This window comes from Mauremys mutica, chromosome 8, assembly GCF_020497125.1.
Source record: "Mauremys mutica isolate MM-2020 ecotype Southern chromosome 8, ASM2049712v1, whole genome shotgun sequence".
Lineage (NCBI taxonomy): Eukaryota > Metazoa > Chordata > Testudines > Geoemydidae > Mauremys > Mauremys mutica.
Window position 1 is genome coordinate 54,905,582 of NC_059079.1, and position 27,259 is coordinate 54,932,840.

At 44.5% G+C, this 27,259-nt stretch overlaps 1 protein-coding gene and 1 long non-coding RNA gene across 9 annotated transcripts in view; both read right to left on the reverse strand.

Moving 5' to 3' along the window:
* Positions 1-3,435: 3,435 nt before the first annotated feature.
* LOC123376586 lies at positions 3,436-4,967 on the reverse strand. The gene is made up of 3 exons (XR_006581838.1): positions 4,742-4,967; positions 3,583-3,713; positions 3,436-3,486 (listed from the first exon to the last, which is right to left on the reverse strand). It is a non-coding gene; the product is annotated as an uncharacterized LOC123376586 (long non-coding RNA).
* A 10,599-nt stretch (positions 4,968-15,566) lies between these two features.
* The window catches only part of RGL1 (ral guanine nucleotide dissociation stimulator like 1), a 160,363-nt gene continuing 148,670 nt past the window's right edge, over positions 15,567-27,259 (reverse strand). For all 8 annotated transcript variants that reach the window (XM_045026585.1, XM_045026590.1, XM_045026591.1 and 5 more), the window contains 2 exons: positions 23,964-24,078; positions 15,567-17,171 (listed from right to left, as the gene is read on the reverse strand). In XM_045026585.1, the coding sequence (XP_044882520.1) occupies positions 16,984-17,171; positions 23,964-24,078 (303 nt within the window). In that variant the 3' untranslated portion in view covers positions 15,567-16,983. The remainder of the gene's footprint in view (positions 17,172-23,963; positions 24,079-27,259) is intronic.

Genomic DNA, 27,259 nt, shown 5'->3' on the forward strand with positions numbered 1-27,259 from the left:
TCTCAGTGGAGTCAGTGGGACTCTTGCATTTAACCAAATCCATCATGGATTTAAGATTTTGTGAGCCTTGTCGAAGAAAAACTAAGTTCTCGCTTTTATTGTTTGGGTGCAGCAAAATCAAATTCTTTAATTTCTCCAGTAATTACCATGGAGGGAGAGAGTGCCATAGGACACAGGGTCACCCCAGTCCTGGACAGGTCTCTCAACTGGTAAACAATCACAGCAAGCCTTTATACCTTTTACAGACAATTTCTAACAATAATACAGACAGTAAAAAGCAACAACTACATTTTGTTTATACATAGCAAAAAGGCTTATCTTATTTGTCTCAATCCTAGAAAAAGCAAGCCTGCATTTTGGTTAGTGATTGCAAGGTCGTAATAACTTTGTACACAGTTCCTGTCCTGTCGCCTCGCACTATCTTTGCTCCTACAAGTCTTACGTCATTAAGGTTACAGTATGGCCTGACTCTTGCTAACTAACATTCATTAAGATCTCTTCAAATCCTTGTTAATTATTTACTGGCTTCCACACTCCCCCCTTTTGTACTTCTAGTACAACAAACAATTTCAAATCTCAATTCGCATGAAACCATGGACTTCAGATTCTACAGCAAACCTGTCAACCGTCATGGGACGTAATGACAATGCATGATTAGCATGAACATGAAAAGGTATTATAACTATAATTATGTGTTTTTTTTTCAAAAACAACAACAATAACATAATCCTAAACTAACTAACAACACGACAAACAATAACAGTCCCAGAGGAACAATACAACGGGGCTGTTGTACAATTCTGATCACAAAGCATAAAACAACATACCTAGTACATAAAGTAAACACTCTATAAGCTGTATGAAAGGTATCCTTTTCAGCTTAAAATATATTCTAAAGCAAGTGAATTTGCCCTTGCAATTCAGAGATTCTTTGAACCTTAGGTAACAATGAAAGCAAATTTATGAAACCGATCAGGCATTATTCTAGTCCAATCAAAATATACCTAAAATCTAAGAGCTACTTGCAACATTCTATCTGCATTCTATCTGCATTCTATCTGCAGGCCAGTAAATGATATAATTGCCTGCAGCAGTGGTAAGATCAATATGTATATCTTGTCAGGTGTTATTCTAGGGGTACTGTCTATAAATCAGGTAGGTATACCAGGTGGTCTAATTTCCCAGATGTCTCGGTAAATAATTCAGTTCCACATGCATCCTCCCCATGGACCCAGCAGGATTCGGTATGTGGGAGCCCACACCCCCTAACTGGTCCATATGCTTGGAAGGAGCACTGTGAATGTCCACACTTCCATCCAGAAAGTGTCCAAGTATGTCTTCATGACCACAGATCAGATGGTACTCCTGACGTGTCTGTAAGGGCAGTGGGCCAAGTCTGGTCCAGATCCCACTGCAATGCCTTCCCAGCCTCAGTGATATTCAATACCATCTCTGTCAGTAACTTCTGGGTCATAAAACTAAGGGTGGAAATGACATGTAACTCACCAACTCCAGCCTGTACTTAAGATAGCTGAGCTTCAAAAATAAGACTAGTGGCCTTTTCTAGTTGCCCCAATTTCTTATCATGTTCTTGGCCTTTAAGAATAGTCCAAATGACTACTACACTATTGGCCCCAGCCCACAGGGATCTGGTCAATTCCCTTCTTGTCCAGAGGAAATAACCCAGGCCTTTTGTTGTGCTAATCTAATGGCAGCCCCTTGTGAGCAATCTGGGTATGTAGAAAACTGGATAAGGGCAATGTCAGTTAAAATCCAATTAGGGAGGGCAATACATACTGAAGGATTTATCCAGAACACAGGGCGCAGCCTGTAGAATAAACCCCAAAATCCAATTAATACCACAGTCCCAAGCATGGGTCCCACAAATTTCTTCCTGCCAGTATGTAATTCTGTGTTTCTTCACCAGGGTCAGTTCTCAATGTCCTTTTAGTCAGGAATTCCTGGACTTTGGCAATGTCAGTGGAGTGAGTGCTTCTTCTGCCTTCCCAAAACAATCAAGGTTTAGCATCCTACAGGGGAGAGGTTTCCAGCACATATCACCCTGTAATAGCTGTGCTTTTTCTAGAAAAGTCTAAAGGCACAGTTGGTCTGTCAGTGGACAAGGGAGAGGTTGTCCAGAAGCTGTCCAGAAGCACAGTAGAACTAGAAGAAAGAATAGGCTAATCATCAATAGGAAAATTCTTCTGATGTGGAGGGGTCTTTTTGCAGCGAGAATCCTGGGTCCAAGCAGTCAGTCTGTGGCACTTCACAGCGGTGTCGGTAGTCAGCAGGACTTGGAAAGGGCCTTTCCAGCATGGAGCCAAGGCAGTCTTTCGCTGATGGATCTTTATGTAGACCCAGGCTCCTGGTTCCAACGAGTGGCAAGGTTGCACAGGATCCTTTGGTAGTGCTTCCATCACCTGTGTATAAAAAGACTTAACACATTTCATTAGTGCCTGACAATATTTAAGCATTATGTTATCCAGCAAATGAATGTCCATCTGAGCTGGGGTTAGTGGGGGTGCAGTTGGTAGTCAGCATTGGGTGTCCTGTCAAATTTCATGAGGGCTGAGTCCAGTCGTTCAATTGGGAATGGCTCTCATACACATCAGTGCCAAAGGAAGGGCATCTGGCCACTTTAAGTGTGTCTCAGCACAAATCTTGGCCAGTTCATTTTTTGTAAGTCCCGTTCCGGCGTTCCACTGTCCCAGCGTTCCCCCCCCCCTTCTCTTGGTAGGCAGCCAAGCGGTGTCCTTGACTGGGGCCAGCGCATGTTAGCCATTCTCTTCTTGGCTTTTTTTTTTTTTTTTTTTCATTTAACCTACAAAGAAAACTTTTACTCTTCAATTATACACCTTTTTCATACCATGAACACATAAACAGTACTGTTATACAGTACAGAAGTATTATCATTCAATGTATGCCACATATACCCTTTCACTAAAATAACCTTATTACAGAACTTTGGAAGAACAAGCCAGGACAAGCACACCCACTGTGAGAAGTTCACTTAATATAACTTCTAGTCCAATAGCTATCCACCATCCCCAGCCCTCTGGCTAAAAGTCTGAGGTAGCCAGAAGGATCCCTTGTACAATATGGGGAGTGGGTTAACTTTTCATGTCCTCGCTTCCAAAGACTGTCAGTATGCAAATTTTAACAACAATTCTCAATTAAAAGATTTGGCCAATGTAGTTTCTTTCTCTTACTTAAGAAAATGTATTAGACTTTAGTATATCACATTTTCTGATGTAACCAAACACTTTGTATTCCAAATTGAACAAAACAAGTATCTGCATCTCAATCCAACATTTCCGCTTGATATCAAATCAGACCATCTCATGAAAATATTAAACACAACAATTCTGGCCACAAAAAAAAAACACAACAAGATAGAACATAGAACACACAACATAATCTTCTACTGTGCCAGTAAATCAAGGTACGTTGAATGCTGTGCAGCTGGCATTAGTTTTCTTTGATTATCTGAAAGACAAAAACAGAGGTCCACCCCGTCTGGGCAATTAAATACTTAAAATATACAAATACTCTTGTTGATTCTAGGCAAAACAGAGGAATTACCCCATATTTTCTCGTATGTGTTTCTTAGACAGCCTTGGTTTCAGCGGCCTCCACCTTATCAGTTAGTTAATTTGCATTATCACAGATGCTTTCCGGCTTGCTTTCCTATTGTTAACTCCTGCTTTTAAACACTGAAAGAAAACATCACCACTTATAGTGCCTGTAGAGCCTAATAAAAGTATCATTACATAGTACTGTATACAGTCTTCAACTGATTTAACAAAATTGGTCACAGCCAAATTATTACAATCCAATAAATTTATTTGCCTGAATTTATTTACAAACATTTCAAAGACACCAAAAAACTGTCCTCACTTGCTTTTCCCTTCCAACAGCCACTTTACCAATTCAAATCACCATTCCAAATATACTTCTGAGTATTTGAAATTCTCATGCTTATATTCACTTACTCCTTTATTCCACTACACCCTCAAAAGTTTCCAACCTGTTGTCCAATCACTCTGTCTGTTGCCTGCTCGCCTGGGCCCGATCCTTTTTTCTTGCTGAGCCGTCCCTTCCATTTTGCACCAATTTGCTCCACTACCAGTTTAGCTAGGAGGGTGGGCTTCACAACTAGCCCTCACCCTTCTGGTCTTGTCCCCAAAACATTTCTACTCACAAGACTACCCGAGTCCTCCCTAGTAAGGCTTGCCACCTGGGCAAAAATACATGGCCATTTACTTAACACATAATCCAAACCCCTTTGGGGGTCTACCCAGAGACCCACCCATTTGTCTGCTGACACTTAAACAGAAAAGAAAATTACACAGAAAGCAGAGAAAATTACAGTCTAAGCCAAATTTTTCTACTTCTATTATATTGTCCGCTACGGGGGGGCGGGACTGTAAAAATCTCAGGACAACCTCAGAGCTTCATCGCACACATGGCTTCCACCCTGAGGAATTACGAACGAGAAGTTCAGTTCCGCTCACACACCTAACGGCCAAATGAACAGAGCAGAAAAACATCAGTAACCGGTTAAACAAAACAAAGCCAAAGCTAAATAATGCACCAAAACCAAATAGTGTTTCCGTATTCTATATCAAGTTTTAAAGCTTCATTAAAAATAATAAAACAACAATGGAGAGTATTGGGAATGCTCCCACCTCACACAGAAAAAACATGAATGCCCCAAGCCTTAAACCACTTTAATACTCACACATGTCTCACTGGGAAGTTAAGCTTTGCAAATATAATTCCAATTCCGCAATCTGTACTGCCTTCGGTTTGCCCGTCTCTATGTTCCACAAGTGCAAAGCAGTTTTCCTTTGCACTTAGCATAGTCCGCACTGATTTTCGACCTTGAACACAAAACAACTTCTCCTATCTCTGGGTGAAGCCGAATTTCAAATTAACCCGTTCCTAGACAAATTGCTCACACCGTGTCAGAGGCTTTTCTTTGGTGATTAAAAGCTCCTCTTAGATATATGATCTTATCTCGATTGAAGGTGCCTTCTAATGGACATTGTTTAAATGAATTTTTTCACGCATGTACAGATTCCAATCATTTAAATACCTGCAGATTTTAGGACCATAATGTACGTACATGTAATATGCTGGGGCACCCTTAGGGGGTAAGGTGGAATATTTAGACTGTCAGTAGCCCACACGGAAGGGAAAGGGGAGGGAAGATGGGTTCACACACCCCTAGACCCAGGCAGCTTCCTCGCCGGACTATGCCAGGCTGAGTCAGCCCACCGTGGGTCGGATCTCCTAAAGATCCACTAGTTACTGGGCTAGCCCGGTAACAGCCACTCACACTGGTGTACACACACACACACCAAGGCCTCTTTTTCTTCCTTTTTCTTTTTTCTTTTTTTCTTTTTTTCTTTTTTTAACCCTTTTTTTTTTTTTTAACCTTTTTATCTCTTTTTTTTTTTTTATTTTAACCATGATGCATCTTTACCTGGTCCGGACCAATACCATGAGGCGGTATGACAACCCCTCTTGAGGCGGTAAAAACCCCTCAGCACCGGTGCATTCTAATGCATTTACCTATGCATTTACCTTATGCATTACCTTATGCATTTACCTTGGCCAACTCAGCAGTTCCCAGTACTGCTATAAACTAACCTTATTGGGGCCTCTCCCCAATACCACTTTGCATCTGATCCTGCTGCACAGTCAATAAGTTCAGATGGCGTGAGCCCAACAGAGACAGACGTCCTCACGGAAAGTCCTCCTCCGATACCCCAATAGAGATTTCAAAAGGTCTCATACCTCTCATGTGGCGCCATGGGGTTCGAAGGGGAATGATCCGTAGTAGCCGTCTGTGGGTCCGTGGGCGTTGCCATCCCGGACGAGCCCCCAAATTGTCGAAGAAAAACTAAGTTCTCGCTTTTATTGTTTGGGTGCAGCAAAATCAAATTCTTTAATTTCTCCAGTAATTACCATGGAGGGAGAGAGTGCCATAGGACACAGGGTCACCCCAGTCCTGGACAGGTCTCTCAACTGGTAAACAATCACAGCAAGCCTTTATACCTTTTACAGACAATTTCTAACAATAATACAGACAGTAAAAAGCAACAACTACATTTTGTTTATACATAGCAAAAAGGCTTATCTTATTTGTCTCAATCCTAGAAAAAGCAAGCCTGCATTTTGGTTAGTGATTGCAAGATCGTAATAACTTTGTACACAGTTCCTGTCCTGTCGCCTCGCACTATCTTTGCTCCTACAAGTCTTACGTCATTAAGGTTACAGTATGGCCTGACTCTTGCTAACTAACATTCATTAAGATCTCTTCAAATCCTTGTTAATTATTTACTGGCTTCCACAGCCTGTTCCCCTGGCCCCTAACCACAAACACATGTTCCACAACTGCTCCATGAGGTGCAGCCTCGTCCACACCCCAGGCTGAAGAAAGGGGCCTAGCCATGAAACTTGGCACATGTGGAGTAAGGATTGTGGGGCATCCTTGGGCCATTGTGAATGATTTGGGGGTTTTCCCCTCCTACTTAATTTGTATTGAAATAGATGCCAGAGCTCAAGCAATTAGATGCTGGGGGCTCAAGCAATTTTTTTGCGTTCATAACTGATGCAGCAAGCCCAGAGGTGCCAGGGCTATGAACTGCCAAGCCCTGGCACAAATTAAGTGTTGTTTTTCCCTTTTTATAAAGCCTCCATCCCCATAATCAGGTCTTTATTCTCCAGCCCGCAGGGCAGACCTGACCTCCATTTTGAGCCTGGCTGGCCAGCAGGTGGCACTGTTCAGCGAGACACTGCTTGCTTTCTGCTCTGCTGTTTTAAAAGCAAGATTTGAAAAATATAAACATGCAGAACATGGTGGCACTGCAGCTCATCAGAAGGGGCTTTGCCTTGACCCACTGAAGTCAATACGAATCTTGGCATTGACTTCAGTGCGGGAGCAGGAGCGCACTTGTGCAAGCCCACTTGGAGAACAACAGTGAAACTAAACATCAGTTTTTAAAGTAGTAGGGGCTAGAAAGGGAAAACTATGCAAGAATTAAGGTTCTTTCACATTTCATTATGCATGTGAACACAGCATCACGAATATTGGCATGCTTCTCTCAGAGAGGGGTCAGGTTTTGTGTATAGGTGGCTTCGCCCAGGAAGAATATGGAAATGCTGATATTAGCATGCTTTTCATGGTGCACATAGCCATTTCTCTTCAATTCAGCGGTAACACTGCTTTAGACAGGAGCAATCCCTGGAAACCACAATGGGAAGGACATTTTGCAGAAGGAAAGTCCCCGGTTTGGCACATCTCCATTGTACGTGTACAGTATTTGCATAAATGGGAGGGGGGTAGATGAGGGTTCTTAGGGCTAGGTAGCAGAGAAGAGAAGAGCAACTGTCAGAGAGGTGGAACGATGCTCTGAGTATTAGCTCTGATAACATGGTCACCGCTGAAATAGGCAGCATTGGTGCTCGTTGCTCACAGAGAAGGAGCATGGGCATGAAGCCATCTGGCTGGGGCATAGTCCCCGGAAGGGAGGGTTGCCAACCCTCACGGATTAGTTGGGAGTCTCCTGGGATCGGCCTTGATCTCCCAGAGGCTACCGAAACCAATCTGGGAGATTTTAATAGGCCGCGGAAAGTCCGGAAGGGCTAAGGCAGGCTCCCTAGCTGCCCCTGCTCCACGCCACTCCTGGAAGTGGCATGTCCAGCTCCCAGGCATAGGGGCAGCCAGGGGAGTCTCCCTCCGCACACTGCCCCCATCCCGAGTGCCAACTCTGCAACTTCCATTGGGTGGGAATCCCCAGCCCACACACACACCCTAGTTACTCCTCTCCCTGTACCCTGAGCTCCCCCTTGCCTGCACACAGCCCCTAGCACCCCCTTCCTGCACCCTGATCTACCCCCCCCCTCCGCCCACAGCCCCTAGCACTGTTTTTCAAACTTTTTTAGCTGAGTTCACCCCTTTGAGTTATAGTTTTTGGTTGCGTTTCCCCCCACAACCCAGAAAAGCTGGGTGGCCTGCTGAGGTGAGTCAGGCGGTGGAGATGGCGCTCCCTCCCTGGACGGCTGTGCATAGCTGGCTCAAGCCCTGGCAGCCCTTGCCCCACCCCCCCCATAGAAGTCAAACTATTTCCATGCCCCAGGCTGCACCCCCTTCCCGGTGCGGAGCCCGAGTCCCCCCACCCCCACCCCGCTGGGCCCTGGAGGTTTTTATAGCATTGGGGTGGGGCCCAGCAAGAAAAGGTTTCGAGCCCCTGGGCTGAAGCACACTGCTGGCTGTTCATTTGCTTTCTTGCGTGCTACTGGTCTTTGGCTGCCGTGAGCTTATCACACTGTCAGTGACAGCAGGGGCTCCCAAAGGTGGCCCGCAACACAGCCGTCCGGGTGAGCTGCTGGCAGGGATGGCAGGTGAAGGGTGGGGGGCAAACCCGGGAGTCCCCTGCCCCAGGGCACCCGCGGATATATGGCATTTCCCCCCCACCCCACCCGACTGCCCTACCTCCCTCTGAAACAACATTAACGCTGCTTCTGCCCTGCCTCCCTGCCCCCAGTGAGCCGGCTTTGTGAGCCGGCTTGGACCAAACTGGTCTCGGTATTGCCCCCCGCCCCACACACACACACAGACACCTCTGCCCCAGGGCCTGGCTGGGGGGGGCGGGTCTCTGGGGCTGAGCCCCCTGACCTGACTGGGGTACCCGGTTCTGTTTCCTTTCTCAGTTTCCCCCAGCTCATTTGGGAGGGGAGGTGGGGGGCGGTCCTCCGCCTGCTGCAAAAAAATCTGGGCCCTGCAGGCTGAGCTGGTGCTGAGGCTGTGGCAGTCCCAGGGCTGAGCAGAATGTGCCACACCTGCCCCCAGTGGGAGGCAACACCAATGGCCCTCAGCCCGCGCCCCCCCCCCCGGCCAACCACCAGTGTTCCTAGGGAGCCGAGGGCCCTTGCGGATGGTAAGGGGGGGACATGGAGCTTCGGCTCAATTTGGGGCAGGGTAAAATCAGGGCTTTTGCCCTAAAGCTGCAAGGGAAGGGGTGATGGTAGCGTTGCCAACTTTCTAATCCCTGAAAACCAAACACCTCGTCCCACGAGGCCCTGCCCCACCTAGCGCTTCCACCCCCTTGTCGCGCACTCCCCACCCCTGCCCCATTGCTCGGTTCCCCCATCCCCTGGGACTCACCTGCGGGGCTGGGAAGGGCTGATGCGGAGCCTGTCTGCCCAATTGCCTCACCACAGAACGCGGGGCACAGCAGGGAAGCGGGGGGGGCGCGCCCTGGAGCGAGGGGCCGAGGCAGTGGAGGGCGGGGGGAGTGTGTGTTGGTCCGTGGAGTGGGGAAATCAGGGCAGAGCTGGGTTGGTTGGTCCCTGGAGTGAGGGGCCAGGGAGGGGAAATTGGCGCACAGCGGGGGGGGGGGGGGGCTGAAGCGATGGGCTGGGGAAATCAGGGCATGGCGGGGCAGACAGGTTACTCCCAGATGGCGCCAATATTTGCTTTGGAGCCCTGGTTCAGGAACCAGCCAGGGCTCGCCGTCAGGCTATGGGTGGGAAGCGCAGCAGCTGCTAAACCAGGGGTTCGCATACTTTTGTACTGGGGACCCCCCTTCACATAGCAAGCCTCTGAGTGTGACCCCCCCAATACATTAAAAACACTTTTTTAAAATATATTTACCACCATTATAAATTCTGGCAGCAAAGAGGGCTGTGGGGTGGGGGTGGAGCTGACAGCTCCCAACCCCCTATATAATAACCTCACAATCCCCTGGGGGGGGGCCGACCCCCCGCCCATTTGAGAACCCCTGTGCTAAACAGAGCCGCTTGCCCAGGTGCCAATAGCAGCTGCTGCGCTTCCTGCTCCCATCCCTGGCCGCAGAGGCTGGTTGCAGGTAACCAGACTTTTAGCAGCCGGTAAGGATGCCTGGCACCCCTAGGTGCTGGGCATCATGGGGGCGCACTGCCATTGGGGAGGAGGCATGGCACCTGCCCTCAGGCCTAGCACTGATGGGTAGTGGAATGATGCACCCCATGAGTACTGGCCATCTGCTGGCATATATCGTTTCCATGTGTATAATTAGTAATTTTTCTCATGAAGTGTTACTAGTGGGCCTCTGTGCGTATTGCCGCTGCACAGGCGCGCCACAGGCGAAAGAAGTTTGGGAACCCCTGGCTGGAGGATGAGGCGACAGAGTGTAAGATTGCTTGTTACATTTTGTCAGGTGAGGCTTCTGCTTGGCAGGCCAAGCACTGTGTCACAGCCTCAGCTGTATATAACAGACTTTGTTTATGAAGCAAGGAATTCAGATTGGCGGGGGTGGCCAGGCTGATAAGCGGATGCTCTCAAATTGGTGCAGCGCAATCTCAGTTAAGCACAGCTGTTGAATGTTGTGGGTGCTGGGGTGGGGGTGGGGCAGAAATTTTGGTGGTGCCCAGAACCCACTCCTGCCCCGCAAACTCCCTCCCACACCTGGCCAAGACTCTGGGAGGGAGTTTGGATGGGGGAGGAGGTCTGGAGTGCAGGCCCCAGGCTGGGGCAGGGGATTGGGGTGCAGGATCTGGGAGGGAGATTGGAGATGGGAGGGGGTGCAGGGGTGAGGGGATGTGGCTGCAGATGAGGGGTTTAGGGTGTGGGAGGGATCAGGGCAAGATTAGGAGTGTGGGAGCTGAGGGCTCTGTCTTGGGTTGGGGGGTTTGGGGTGTTAGAAAGGCTCAAGGCTGTGGCCGAGGGTTAGAGTGCAGGGGGATGAGGGCTGGGGCTGGAGATGAGGTGTTTGTGGTGTTGGAGGGAGCTCAGGGCTGGGGGGGGAATGAGGGCTCTGGCTGGGGCTGGAGATGAAGCGTTTGGAGTGCTGGAAAGGCTCAAGGCTCAGGCAGAGGGTTGAGGGTGTGGTGGGGGGTGAAAGCTGTGGCTGGGGGTGTGGGCTCTGGGGTGGGGATGAGTTTGGCTGCAGGCAGGCTGTTCCAGGACAGGGGCCAGAGAGGAGGACTCCCTCCAGCCCTTTCCTTGCCAGCAGCAGGGAACTCTGAGGGAGGAGCCTCCCCTTTCCCACCTCCACCACCGTCACTGCATGCTCCTAGGGCCTCTCTCTGGTCCAGGAATCTCCCTCACCTCCCCCATGGAGGGTGCTGGTGGGTGCTGTGTGCACCTCCTCCCCTAGTATTGCCCCTGACTGTAGCGTCACTGGCGGGGTGAGGGATGGGGCTGCCTCCTTGCCAAGCATGGGGCAGGAGCAGTGAGTGGGGGGCGGGGGAGGCTGTGCTGGTGGAGGGTCCTGCCGGAAAAGGGAAGGGCCTGAGGTGGAAGGGCAGGCTCAGAGTCAGTCTGCCCTGGCAGAGATGGGGGGCACTAGGACCCTGAAGCAGCAGTTGCTGCAGGGAGGCAGCATGGAGCTGCTCGGAAGAGACAGAGATGCTCTACTCTGGGGGGGTGCTGTGCGTGGAAGCAGCAAGTTGGGGCCAGGGGACACTCGGGGGAGGGGGATGGCAGGTGGGGCCAGGGGGACACCCAGCCCCAAGTATTGGTGGAGCTGGGCCCGGGCACCACCTGGGAATATATAGCTCGCCGCCTATGTGCTTGAGTAGGTAAAGTACGGTCATAGTGTTTTATTAGAAACAAAACTTTTACTGAACCATCAAAAATGTTTTCATTTCATTTCATTACTACGCTGTGAATGATGCAGGGGCTGTAAATGCCAGTTTCAGAAAAAGGAAAGAACAAGTTTTGCATAATTTCATGAGTCTTATTTTATTAGCTAGATGCTTCAGTGTGGCCCCACCTTTTCCCCCTGCAAAATGAAACAGATTTTTCCCAGTAAACTACTACTTTCCAAACTTACTTATGAGCAGAGTGGGAGCAGGCGCATCCTGATGTGATGCTGCATTCCCACTTCTATTATAAATACTTTTACCCCCCTTCCCTTTTGCAGTTGCTCATTACTTTCAAATGAATTCCTTTCTAGAGGCAGTTCATGCTTTGGCTTAACCAGAGGTAAAGGCTTTTTGGAAAGGAAGTGCAAATTTAATGCATTTGTTTTTTGGTTATACATATCTAAAAGGGAAAAAATACACTTGCCTGTATGTTCCCCTCTGAATTCATAAGTCAAAAAATAGCTGAAGCTAGTAACTTCACATGGCATGTTTTTGGAGATCTCATTGAAACCTATTATTAGCGGACGTATTAAGAACATGCTCTGTCCTATACAACATAGATATCAACACAGCCCCTGCCCCAAACAGCTTACAGATTATGGCTCTGATCATTTGTAATGAGCTCCTTGTAGGCACAGAGGTTCACCTGTGCTAAGCTGGTTGCAGCATCACAGCCAAAGAAAACTCTTTCTCTGATTGTGTGTGGGTGCAGTAGTGTTTTGTAGTTTTGTTTTTCATAGTCAGACTAAACTTGATCTGAATTTTGAAATGGTCACAGTTCAACACAACCCACTCCAGAAAACTTCAGAGGTAAAAAAGGGGCAGGAGCTGGTGCGGACTGTCATGGGGACAGAAGAAAAGAGGACTGGAGCTTTACAAAGCGCCACATCTCTCTCATGTAATAAATGGGGTCCTGCCTGGAGTCCATATGCTGCTTCATGCATCTTTATATAGAACCTTCCCTCATCTTACTCAAAGGACTGACAAAAACATTCTCCAAATACATTAGAAGCAAGAGTAAGGGCAAGGACAGGGTAGGCCCATTAGTCAATGAGGGAGGAAAAAGGCTGAAGTGCTAAATGATTTTTTGGTTCCAGTTTTCACCAAAAAGGTTAGTAGCGATTGGACGTCTAACATAGTGAATGCAAGTGAAAATGAGGTAGGATCAGAGGCTAAAATAAGGAGAGAACAAGTTAAAAATTACTTAGATAAATTAAAGCAGCAAAGAGTCCTGTGGCACCTTATAGACTAACAGACGTTTTGGAGCATGAGCTTTCGTGGGTGAATATCCACTTCGTCGGATGCATGGTATTCACCCACGAAAGCTCATGCTCCAATACGTCTGTTAGTCTATCAGGTGCCACAGAACTCTTTGCTGCTTTTACAGATCCAGACTAACATGGCTACCCCTCTGATATTAGATAAGTTAGATGTGTCTTCAAGTCAGCAGGGCTTGATGAAATACATACTAGAATACTCAAGAAGCTGACTGAAGAGATATCTGAGCTGTTAGTAATTATCTTCAAAAAGTCATGGAAAACGAGTGAGATTCCAGAGAAGTGGAAAAGGGCAATTATAGTGCCAGCCTATAAAAAGGGGGAATTACAGATCGGTCAGTTTAACTTCATTACCCAGAAAGATAATAGAGCAAATAATTAAGCAATCTGTTTGCAAACACCTAAAAGATAATAAGGTGATAAGTAACAGCATGGATTTGTCAAGAACACATTGCGTTCAAATCAACCTAATAGCTTTCTTTGACAAGTTAACAAACCTTGTGGAGGGGGAAATGGTAGCTGTAATATATCTTGATTTCTGTAAGGCTTTTGATACTGTCTTACATGACCTTCTCATAAACAAACTAGGGCAATACAACCTCGATGGAGCTACTGTAAGGTGGGTGCATAACTGGTTGGAAAACCATTCCCAGAGAGTAGTTCGCAAGCTGGAAGGGATATCAAGTGGGGTCCTGCAGGGATTGGTCCTAGGTCCAGTTCTCTTCAGCAATGATTTAGATAATGGCATAGAGAGTACACTTACAAAGTTTGCGAACAATACAAAGTGCTTTGGAGGATAGGATTAAATTCAAAATGATCTGGAGAAACTGGAGAAATGGTCTGAGGTAAACAGGATGAAATTCAATAAGGACAAATGCAAAGTACACCACTTAGAAAGGAACAATCAATTGCACACATAGAAAATGGGAAATGACTGCCTAGGAAGGAGTATTGCGGAAAGGGATCTGGGGGTCATAGTGGACTACAAGTTAAATATGAGTCAACAATGTAACACTGTTGCAAAAAAAAGCAAACATCATTCTGGGATGTATTAGCAGGAGTGTTGTAAGCAAGACACGAGAAGTAATTCTTCCGTTCTACTCCATGCTGATTAGGCCTCAACTGGTGTATTGAATCCAGTTCTGGGTGCCAGATTTCAGGAAAGATATGGACGAGTTAGAGAAAGTCCAGAGGAAAGCAGCAAAAATGTAGAAACGTGACCTATGAGGAAAGATTTAAAAACTGGGTTTGTTTAGTCTGGAGAAGTGAAGACTGAGAAGGGACGTGATAACAGTTTTCAAGTACATAAAAGGTTGTTACAAGGAGGAGGGAGAAAAATTGTTCTTGTTAACCTCTGAGGACAGGACAAGAAGCAATGGGCTTAAATTGCACCAAGGGGAGTTTAAATTGGACAGTAGGAAAAAATTCCTGTCATGGTAGTTAAGCACTGGAATAAATTGCCTAGGGAGGCTGTGGAATCTCCATCACTGGAGATTTTTAAGAGCAGGTTAGACAAGCACCTCTCAGGGACGATCTAGATAATACTTAAGTCTGCCATGGGGACTGGACTAGATAACTATTAATGTCCCTTTCAGTTCTATGATTCTACGAAAGAGCTTTGGCTGCTCTAATGGAAGTAGCTGGGTCTCGGCTTCCCTAAGGCTCCTGCTTGTGCACTAGTCTCTAGCAAGGAACAACCCAGTAGCTCAGAGGTAGAATACTCATTTTCTGTGCCTATTTTCCAAACAGCTATCGTGCTGGGTGGGAAAAGGGAAGGAAAAATAAATCATGAACATGTATGTCTTCCCCATTTCTGTCAAAATTTTTGACAAGAATTTTCCAAGCAGCTCTTGAGTACCGAATATACGCGCTGGTGTCATTCAGCAGTTGAGTTGTCTGAAGAGCATTTTTAGATTGTTCTCTTTCAAATGATTTGTTTTTCCACTGTGCTATGGATGTCTGATCTAGATCCTTAACACCTGTTGAGCATTCCAGGGCCAGCTAGGTAACACACACAAGCTAACGCCTAATGGTCTGATTTCAGTGAAATATTAATGGCAGCTAGAACCAGAGGTTTGATGAAGAATCAGCAGAAGGAGAATTACAAAAACATTTTGTTCATGAGAAATTACTTTTAAAACTGAGCATCTTAAATAAATGAAACGAGTTTTATCCAACAGCAATTTCTTTCCCTGTAAGAAAGGAAAAAACATGTTCAGCAACATAACCTTGGCAATATAAAATCCAGATTCTGTAGTTCTATATATATTGTGTGAGTGAGGGGCTATGCTTTATATGCCATATTGTATAGACATACTGTAAAACTCACCAACACATTCATGCATTGCCTTTACTGAACTACAAAGGAAACTGAACTTTAGTTCTGTTGTAAACCTGACCCAACACTAGACACATCTAAGGCTCAGTTCAAAACTGGATCTATTCATTCCCAAAACAAAAATACAATTGGATTTAAGATTCCCAAACTATAGAGAATGAGCTGCCTTTTAACTGGGAATAATTCTTTACATAGTAAAGACCCAACACCATTTAAGACATTTATTGGTACATCATGGGTATTTGGTAATGGAATCTAGGCCCAGCTTTGACAATCAGTGCTACAGAACTGGTAAAACATGCTCCAGACTTGTATAAAATTCAAGATCTGAGTTTATTTTAACCAACTCTAGTATTCTGAAAAGACAATCTGTTCTGAGAGTGTTGCTTACAATCCAATGTGTCATTTATGGCTTTGAATTAAAATCTTTTATGTGACATTTTAATTATGCATGTGTTCTGAAGGGAGACTCGTATCTTCGAGTTAACAAATGCGTCATTTAAAGTTTCACAGAGAATAGCAGCTATGGGAGCCTTTATAGAAGGTTAAATTCTTTATTCCATCTGGAAGGATGTACCATGTCAGGAAACTATTCAGTTAATAGAAGCATATAAGAGAGGGTGGTGGTTGAAGATTATGTATAATAATGCTACAAGTTTATAAGATCTGTGGTAATTTTGGGCACTGAATAATAAACATAGACATAGACGTCTTATGCCACTTTTAAAACACAAAATAATATAGTTGCCTCTCACTGAATCAATGTGGATTAATGTAGAGTTCTGCACCTGAAGAGGGATTGCACATTACAACGAGGTACATCAGTGAATTTGGAGAACTTGCAACTGTACATGCAAAAGGCCTTGATTCCTGTTAAACAGATTAGGTAAGCCAAAGGAAGAACACACTGTAGTGGCATTAAGATGTGAACAAGGTCCAGAGAAGTAATGCTGGTTGAGTTTCCTTGCCTTGCTCATTAACAAAACATGACATTCGTCCAAAAGCAACCCTGGCCCATTTTCTTAATGTTCTTTGGAAAACCCTCAAAATGTATTTTCTGGCTTTGAACAACTGCAAAAAATGTTTGTCAGTTCTGTGAAACCAACCTACGTGCACACAATTGCATTCTTCCTTATGTCTCTAGACTAGTGTTTTGGGAGGGGCTCAACCCTCCTTTCTTCTTCACAGATGTGAAAGCCTCCTGGAGGCAACACTTGTCAGACAGGGTGAGGAGCTAGCAGCCATCAACTCATCCACACCCTTTGGAAATCGGTGTTATCATTTAGCTGACGGCTGCTCAAATCCTCCTGCTTGATTCAGGTGGAATTTAATTGCAACAGTTTTCTTCTCCAAAGTATAAAAATAACTTTAAAGTTCTTGTTCTAGGTAATACTGGCACAAAGGAGAATCTGTTTTCCAAGGAGGAGATTTAGCTTATGTGGAATTCTTAAGACAAAATTGGTTGGCAATTCCATTTTTCCCTGTATATGTGACCTCACCTTCCTAGGCCAATGTGCAAAATATATTTCCATAGTGACTGTCCCATAAGTCTCTCTCTCTCGATGTTCATCTCTATGTATCTATAGTGAATGCACACTTCGCATTCCAGTCTCAAATCTTTCCAAAGTCTAAAACGGACACCTTCATCTTCCATGACTTTGTAATACTGGATGGTATCAAAGGTCTTTTCTTTTTTCTAAACCAAATCTCCTTTGTGTTAGCTCATTCTCTTCAAAGTGTGATTTTGCTGTGTCTGTTAGTCCAGCACCCCCTTTTGGCAGTTCTGGGAAGTGTCAAACTAGATCGGCTCCGCATCTTCACTTGCCCATCAAGGGAGTTTTTTTTCCGTAGGATGAAGTCAAAGTTCACCTGGCTGTTCATGGCATAAAATACATTAGCACTGTCGGGGATGACTAACTCTGCAAAGAGAGGAAACAAAGTCAGTGGTGATGTGCTATAGTATTGATACTACAGTTACCAGCCTGAAAAGAAATCTCATGTCGGCATTTGGCTGCAATGCCCACATGCGACTCTGATTTGGCAGCAGTGCCTTTTGTCCTCTCAGACTTTCCCCTTGTGAACAGGGACATGTTATGATGACAAAAAACTAAATTAAAAAACATTATTTAGGTTGCGAAGTCAAGCCCTTGGAAGTTGTAAAACTGGCATTTACTAGTTGCCCATGCAACTATAATTCAGACTCCAGTGAGGGGGCGGGGGGGGGGGAAATAGGATGTGATCATGTAATTAAAGACTAGCATAATGCAGATGAGCAAGGGGTCTGAATTTGCAGCATAGGAAACTTTAAGTCTGACATTTCCTAACTGTCAAGTGCTTGTCCTTGCAATCTTAATGTGCTTTTAGTGCATTTTGATATGTGTGGTTTGGTAGGCTTTGGGTGTGGGCATGTCTTTGGTGTTTTTATTAACAGAATTTGGCTTTATCTTTTATGTGCAGTTATAACAAACCCCTCCCTGCTGCAGACATGTTCAATGATTTTGATAGATTCCCTGCCCTCACCCCCCCGCAAAAAAATAAAATTAACCCCCCACTCTTAAGCCCTAATCCTGCAAACATTAGATGAGTAAAGCAAAGCACGTGCATAAGTGGTTTGTAGGTTCTGGGCCTGGCTCTCCCACTGCAGTTCTGTCTGACTATTGAAACTGTATTTCTCAGGGTGAGCACTGCATCACCTCCAGCTGCTGCCATTCTCAACACATACCACCACCACTAATGCATTTCACGGTAGGGAGACCTACCGGAAAAGAGAACCAGTGAGGAGTCACTGTAAAAATAATATACTAATAGGAAAGAAAGCATTCCAGGCTGACTACATTAGAGACTTTTCCTCAGAGTCTACCAGCCTGCACCTGTTTTGGGCACTAAGAGGTAACCATGTCATTGCTACCCCCTGTTAGGCACATATATGATGGTCATCACACCAGCGTGGACGTAGATGTTGTAAGCGGAGCCGTTTTCCTATACGCCATAATGTTTAAATGTTATCAGCATCCAATTGGAAAAAAAGTCATGAAAAAAATCACAAAAAGGGCCATCACGCAGAATTTAATTTTGACCAAAATTGGCAGAAAGCTTCTAAATAAATTGATAATGCACCAATGCCCTCAAAAATAGTACTGCTTTGGGAAGTTTGGGACATATTTAACCCCTGACGATATATGTGCATTTTCCTGTACTTTTTTGCCTTCAGTAAAAAGTAAAAAGAGTAAAAGCCTGTAGTCACATGATAGCAAGAGCTTGTTTGTGCCATGTAATACCTCAAAACATCTGTCATCATTTATAGAATGGACTGATGTGAGCAAAGATTTGTTTTGTCTGCTATTTTTATGCATCTATGCAGATACTAAGCCCCCCTACCTCTTAATTACAAAACATATTTTTATATTATCTAAAGCACACGTGGTACAACTGTAATCATCATCTTCCTATCACTGAATGCAGTGATAATACACGTAAACTACTCTACAACAGTAATGATTCGTAGTAGTAGGTCTATAGAATATCTTATGTGAATGTATTGTGTAAATAATGTATAACTGTATACTCTTATATAACTCCTATATATAACTATGACCTACTGAATGTCTAATACAACACTCCCCAGAGCTATATTTATTCTCAAAAACAGTCTCAGTAATTTGCAGATAGCTGAACCATTTTCACTCCCCCTCAGAATCTGTCTGATGTATTCAGTGCTCTTCTGCTGCACTCGTCACTGTCACAACTGAGTGCATTGCAGCACACCAAATCTTCGTGGTGGTATTTGCATCTCTTTGTTGCACAGATACTTTCCCAGCTATGCTGCACAAAGGCAAAGATGGTTTCTGGAGCAGGTGGCAGAACAAGATGCCCCGTGCTATCCATCACCCATCTGTTGACAGGGGCCACCTAAAGACACTGAACTGTTGCATGATTTCCTGTCTATGAATTATAATTTACACATTTCAGGTGCTGCCTGAAGGTGGTGGCAGTTTCTCACTTGTTTTGATTCTTAGCAAAAACCTGTAGCACAGGTTAGCCAGAGATGCTTGCAGATTGTACTACAGTACAATAAAGATACCTGTTAGCCAGAGGCTGCTGATTGAAAAAGCTGTAGTTAGGTTGGATTGCAGGTACCTACCTTCAAATCTTGCTAGTGATCCTTAGCAAGGACAACTTGATTCAGCTACTGCTCGATTCTTTGTTAACTTACCCTTTTAGACTGTCATATCATCTTGAGCGTATCTGCTCTTTTCCCTGAAAACTGCTCACGCTGTAGGTACCGGGAGCAAGTTTATAAATGACAGGTCATTATATGTAACGACCAGGTGACAATCTCTGTCCACACTCCACAATCCAGTCGCTGAGGAGAAAGTTTGCAATGTTAGATTTATTCTTTGAATTTGATATCATCTGCAAGCGTTGCTTTGGTAATGGTGTGAACAGAGTGGGGGCTCTGAACATCTTGTATTTGGACATTCCCCCTGCGGGCTCTCTCACCAGATTTGATTGATTCTTCATTTGCATAATTGTCACCCACAATAGCAGTGTATGGACATTGCAGTCCGACGGTAGAGTGCAGCAGCTGATCAGACAGCTCCCCAGTAGTTTTGCACTTGGCAGTATCATTGCACACCATCTGCAGAAGCATCCCGAGTTCAAGAATAGCTGACGTTGGCTTATCAGATGCTGGTAGCTCAACCACTGACAGATTTTTCTCCAGCCAAGACAGTGTGTTCCTCTTTTGGGCATTTCTTAGAGAGCCACCCAAGATGAAGAGGGAAAGTGGGACAGGTGCCAGCTCACGTGTCATCAAATCCTGGATAGCAACATCTCTGGACTGGGTAAAAAAGCTGTCAGCTTGCTGAATATCTGACGATCAATAGTTATCGCTTGTGCTGACTGCTTCTTCTTCTGTTTGATTGTTTTGTTGAGACTACCAAATGATTTGAGATTTTGCCTTTCTATGGGCTCAAAGAGGTCTCCCTTGTCTCTTTGCAGCCTCCTGGTTACGAACGGCTTCATTTATCATTTGCCAGTCTCTCTCATCATGCACAAACCTTCTGCACTTTCAGGTGGGCCCACTGTAGATGTTGCAACGTTCAAAAGTGACTGTTGTGTGGGCTTGTTCCAGGTTCAGTGCTAAAAGGATTTGTCATTCTTTCAGTCACTTTTTAATATCTTGGACAGCAATTTCATCTGCAGCCATGTGCTTTTAAAGTAGCTTCTTTGTGGAGATTGAAGGCTGCATTCCACACCTTTGTTTTGTCATAGCTGTTACAGCTGCCTTAAAACGTACAGTCAGGTAATCCTTGGTCAGAGCCTTATCTATTGTGCAAAGATGCTGATGATTCCTACAGTTCTTGTTCAGAGATTGCTCAATGGCCATGTCACGGTGTAAGTACACCACTGAAGAGTCTGGCAGTCTGATACATTGCTCCCTTACTATCAGCTAGGGCACGATATATATTCGGCTTCTCCTCCTTCAGAGATCTAGCTTCTGCTAACACTTACACAACCCATCTGGCATAATTCATATGACCACACTGTCATAGTGGGATCATTTCTGCAAATGTCTCACGCTCCATGGACTTGTTATTGACTCTCTTTGTTGCTATGTAATCCATCAGTGGTTGGGAGCAATGTGTTACCTAGTTTTCTCTGGATGGAAATGTATCTGAACAGTTTTTCCCTTGGGTAAAGTAAGTGTCCATGAGCTCGTGCAATGCTTGGGAGCTGTTCATCAAGTCTGCCAGAGCATTCTGTGCTTCCACTCTGTTTTCTCAGTGTGCCTGCTCCACATCTTCAAAAGCTTCAATGTGTGTTCGAGCCTTCTCCAAGATGTGTCTCTTCTCATCTTCTGGGAGAACATCAATGTTCATGGAATTGCCATGTGCCACCCACATCAAACATTCATAAGTTTATGGATTCTAATGCCATGGTTATACGCCTTCCCTCTTAGAGCATGGCTGAAGCACCATAGATGCTGTATCACCCATGAAATTTGCTGCATGATGCATACCTCCCATCTCAAGGTGGTCATTGTCAAATCTGTTTTGATTCCTCCGTTTAATCAACAGTGCTTTGCAGTAGATTGCTTCACCATACATGACATAGGTCCAGTCTTGGTTCAGAGAGTGGAACATATCCTGAAAATATTTCATCATGGTGTGCACTGTGTTAACATCAGTTGCCAGTGAAGGAGTCATTGGACAGTAGCCAATATTCATAAAATGTAAAATAGCAATTTTTCCCCCTCAAATCAATCCATGCTACAAAGAATGACAAGTATTTTGATAAATTACATGGTACAAACAAACAAACAATCTCATACTGTCGTATGACTACAGACTTTTGCTTTAACCGATGGCAAAAAAGTATGTGAAAATGCATAAAGTATATCACATGGGGCTAAATATTTCCCAAATTTTCCAAAACAGTACTACTTCAAGTACATAGCTTCTAAATACAATTGATAATGCAGCTATCTGCCAACTGTGGTTAAAATCAGACTACGGTTCTTCGAGTTATGGCCCTTTTAGCAATTAAACAATATTTTTTGATTGGATGCCTGAAAATGTCCATACATTACGTGATACAGAAAAATGGCAGCACTTCTACCATCTACAGCCTCCCTGTTGATGATCATCAGATATGTGCCTAGGCTGTGATAGCAATGAAATTTTTCTAGCTGATGGGTTACCCTAACTCATTAACAAGACCCCTTTATAAATCTGGCTACTAGACTATCAATAAATAGTTTCCCTGCGTGGCAGCCCAAGGAATCTCTGCAGCAGCTGAGACTAAATGCAATTTCACAGCCCTAAATAAATCATTCCCTCTTTTGCATAGTCATGAAGTGTCCCACTAGGTTTGCCCTGCGCAGGGAGGAAGGGGCGGGCTTGAATGCCTCCAACAGATAATAATGAAAAGGCTCTCAGAGAGAGCTGCTTTTTCATGTCTGGTATACATTCTTGGGTCTGCATAGCATGACTGAATGATCCTAGGGAATGAGGCAGAGCTTTGCTAATACAGTGATTTCCTGACAGGGAGGCCATGGTTAGAAATGTGAGAGCACAGCACTCACATCATGGGTCATTATCCTTCTGTAGCTGTTCAAATCAGCTCAATTTATAGGTCCAAACAAGCCTTTTCTAACTACCAGACCTAGAACTCCACCTGACATCTGACAAACCTGGCTGGGTTCTTTCTGCCTCTTACATCCATTGCCCAGAATAAGGATTCGGAACCAGAGCTTAGATGACAAGTTTGTAGAGGATGCATTAGGCAGAAGAGAATCCAGTTTGTTCTGCATATGAATGGGCTTCCAGGGAATCACAGGAGTAACATCTTACTTTTAATTCAGCACATTAATAGGACAGGATTCATAGAGAGCTAGTATGGGGCATTAAGTTGACACCAGTGGAATTACATGCTTCAACTTTAGGCACATACCTTGCTGAATCAGGGTCTAAGCACCAAGGTATGAAAACCATTTTTACATCATCCCTATACTGACTGTAAACTATGCTTTAGCCATCTGATCTTTAACTCTAGTAATAATACATAATAATGATCTTATATGGAAACGGATCTTAATATGCTTTCCCAATAGATTCACAAACTACATACAGTAGAGGAATCATTTCAGTGATCACTGAAGCGTAGTCTTGTTTGGGATGAAGCACATCTATTTAACAGTGTGCCGCCATAATGCACAGCAATTAAGAACAGGAAGCAAAGTATATTGTGCCCCTTTGAAACTGCTGGGAATTTAGGCAGGCTAAAAGCATCAATACTGGCCACTGTGAGAGCCAGGATAGTAGACTAGACAGACCTCCAGACAGTCTGTTTGAGTGTGACAACTCTTATGTCTGCACGGAAGCATTGCTTTGCATGTGCCTATCTGATTTGTCGTGCTCACTACTTCATGGATCCGTATTATATAGTGAGGCAGGTAGGCTCCGCTTCACTCCACTCTGTACCATGGTAGGGACTCAAAGGATAGTGAAGTCAGACAGCCAGAAGGTGAGGGCGCAGGGCGAGGAAATACCTGCACGCTAACCCTCTGTGGGCAATGCTCTGTGGATAAAAAGGAATCAGGCCTGGCTGAGTGAGGAGGAGCCAGGGAGCAGCTGCTCTCTGTGCTGTACTGCAAGAGAATTTTCATTGCAAATTGCTGCAGAAACCACTGCTGTTCAAGGCAGGACAAACTTCCCCACGGTGGCTTGCACATGCCATTGAAGAGGGTGGAAACACCTAGGTGGTGGAGTCCAGCTAATGGGAAACTGCCATGCTGTCAGTGCAGGGGCAGGCTGGGAGGAGTATGCAGCTAGGCAAATCGTATGTCCCGAGATCTCAGGGAAATGGCCAGGTGTTCCCTGTGACTTTTTGGCAGCATAGAATCTGCATGCTACACTCCCAGCTCTTTGTTCATTCCCCTATGGCCCTGACTTCACATCTCTTTACACTCTGAAAGCTGGGATCTCGGACTCTGAAGCTGGGATCTCGGACTGTATGTCTTCCCATTCTGCACTTGCTCACGTCCAAAGCGGAGGACAGGCCTGCAGTGATCAATGAATCAATCACAGATCTACCAAAACTGGTGGTTTGAAGAAAAATCCACTGTCTTTCTGAAGTTGCTTCATATTCACTTTCTTCCTGCAAAATCTGAAGAGCTTTTTAAGCAGCAAGCATTGCTCTTTTCTTACCTTTGTCCTCAGCGATGACCTGAACAAGTTCATAATCCTCGACTGGGTCAGCCTCCAGGTTGTGTTTTGACATAGCTCTCTGAATGACAGCCGGAGTCTTGTCTTGACTAGTCAACTGGAAAAAGAATTTTGCAATGAGGGTTTTTTCTTCTTCTAAACATTGTAATTGATGTATAAAAGTCTGCTTTGAATGCATCACTGGGTCTGGGGCTGAGTTTCCCAAAGCACTAAGAAATTATTGCCTCTTAGGAACTAGATAGTAGCTATTGGTGGGCACTGAAATGTGCTACTTATGACTTTTTTGAAATAATTTGTTTTATGCAGGAAGATAGATACTGCACCAACTGAGAGATCAGTAAATAACATAATCAGCTCCCTTGAGCAAATGTGTTGAGAGAGGAGGTGTCATTTGTACTAGGCTTAAAATTTCCACATAAATAATTTCTCCAGCTGTTGCTTATAGGCAGCAATTAATTTGGAATCTAATGGGGGTAAATGCTTTGAAACCTTGTGAAGATTTTTTGGCCTTGTACCTAGTTTGCAGTCTGCCGCGGAAGTGTCACTTGTTCTGAACTAACCTAGGGCCTCATCTGAAACGCACTGAAATCAGTAGAAAAATTCCCATAGTGAGATTTGGTTCAGGCCCATAGTTCACTGCTCTTTGCAGCACCTGCGGGATCAATTCCTTTAAAAAAAGGTGTCCTGCAAGCTGCAAAATATTTATTTGGTTCACCCATTCAAAAATATATATAAACAAATACATGGAGTGTTTGTTCCATGGCTTGTGGGTGAGTCATAGGTGAGGTATGTAAAGAAGTCAACACAGGAAAATGGCCCAGCCCAGAGAAACACTGATAGCATCAGGTTTCAGAGTGGTAGCTGGGTTGGAGGCCAATGTAATCAGGGTGGCCCATTTCAAACAATTGACAAAACTAATTTCCCCCTACTGATACTTACACCTTCTTGTCAACTGTTTGAAATGGGCCACCCTGATTACATTGGCCTTATTACCACTACAAATTTTTCCCTCCCTTGGTTGAGAATAGCCCACTTCCACCTTAATTGAATTGGCTCGTTAGCACTGATTCTCCACTTGGTAAGGCAACTCCCATCTTTTCATGTACTGTGTATTTATACCTCTCTACTGTATTTTTCACTCCATGCATCTGATGAAGTGGGTTTTAGTGTTAGTCTCTAAGGTGCCACAAGTACTCCTGGTTGTTTTTACTGATAGCATCGTCAATAGTGACACTTACAAAGCGTTGTTGTACATACTTTGTTGTATATGCTGCCACCAATCCTAGAGCCTCTGAGTCTTGTGAGTCCCTGATATAAGAGACCACCATGAAGGCTGCTCTCTTCTATGTCTCTAGCTGTATGAGATCATTCAATCAACTGGGATCCTCTGGACATAACAGAGTCCCAGTCATGACCACTCTGCTGCAAGCTGGAATGAGGGAGTGATAAAGAAGTGACTATAGCAGTCCTGTGCCATCAGAGCATTGCTTAGATCCATTAGCTTTGCTACCACTTTCTGCCAGCAGCAGCTGCACGGCTGCGCGTCTGGTCCATGGTTTATATCTTGACAGTTTCCCTTTAAATGGAAATGTTTCACAGAGGATCATTTACAGCTGGATGAGAGGGATTCCAAACGGAGCTATAGGATGGAAGCATTGCTGAACACTTGCTGGTAGTTTTCATTATAGAGGGAACACTGCTCAGTTCAACAGCTTGTCAGACCTTCCATTGTACAGTCACTAGTTTCAGGGGGTACAGAGACAAAAAATTCCCTCCAGGCAGAAAGTTGGCACATGCAATCTCAGATAACCTGCCACATTCCTCCCTTGAGTTTCGAACCTCAAGTATAAAACTTTGTTATTTGTATCTTCCATTCCCAAAACCAACACCGGAACTGGTTAACGTTTTTCATTTGGAGAAAATTGGGATGAAATTTGGACATTTTTCACAATGAAATTTTCAGAAAAATATTCTTATATTCTCAGTATTTTTCCATTTTAAAAATTTTCATTCTCAATTTTCCTTTATTGTTTTTAATTATTTATGATTTGGGGAGAGAGGGGGGTTCTGTTTGCCATTTTGGTTTTCTAGCTTCAGGGCTTCCTTTCCAGTGCCAGTTTTGACTCATCTGCTCAATCATGTGATGAGATTTTTTCAAAATCAAAAATATTTATTTTTAAAAATTTTAGTCTTTGATACTGAAAAAAAGTGTTTTTATTACAGTTGTTGAAAATCTCTGGGGAAAGTTTTGAAAAACTAAAAGTAGATCAGTTTCCAAAACCCATACAATAAAACCCTGTTTGAAATATTCACAATACTTATTTTGATTTTTCTACTAATTCTAATAAATACAAATAAAACTTTGAATTTGGGACAAAAAGATTATGATTAAAATCCAAATATCATAATGAGGGATGAATTAGAAATAGATTTGATATGATAGAAGGATATTGTATTATACCACCACCTTACGATTATATGTCCTTTGAGATCCCTATATAGCTAAGTGCTAGGTACAGTGGAGCCCCTCTATGAGGCACCCCACGATAACACGAATTCGGTGATAACACGGGGCGAGTCTGGCCCCGGTGGCTGTGGTGGGCGCGGTGCAAGTCCAGTGGACGCGGGGTGTTTGGGATCCATGCCCTGGCAGCTGCAGCAGGAGCGACTCTCCCTGCAGCCCTGGCACGCCCCTGGGGTTCTCACCTCTGTCCCCGGCCACTCCAGCTGCCCTTTTTTATTTTTTCTCGCTGTCCTGCTCCTCCTGCCTGGGACAAAATTTCCTTAATGGTTGTAAGTTGAAACTGGAAGCTGAACACAAGTACAGTGGAACCCCGCTATAATGCGACCTCACATTTACTGCGATCAAATGTTTTGGACCCCAATTATCATGTTATAGCGTGGTTCCACTGTATTGTTTAAATAACATCTTTCGCTCAAAAGAACTGAAACTCAAGAGGGATGTGTGGGGGGGGAGGAATGGGTGTGTGGAGCAGTGGAAGTGCCCACTACTAAAATGCAGCTACCGCTAAAAGTGGAATGCAGTGCACATTTACCACTAGCATGACACAACAATTTGGGACAAACAATGAACTGGAGCCAACCGAAACCCCAGAGGGATTTCAGAAGATGGAACATACTGTGAATACTGGAATGCAAGAATCAAGGGCATGATGTGGCCCTTAGCATTTAAAATCTTAGCTGCTTTGAGCTGCACCAAGGCTGAGACCTTGCATATACTTGGTCACCCAGAACAAAAACATCTCAGCACTAAGAAA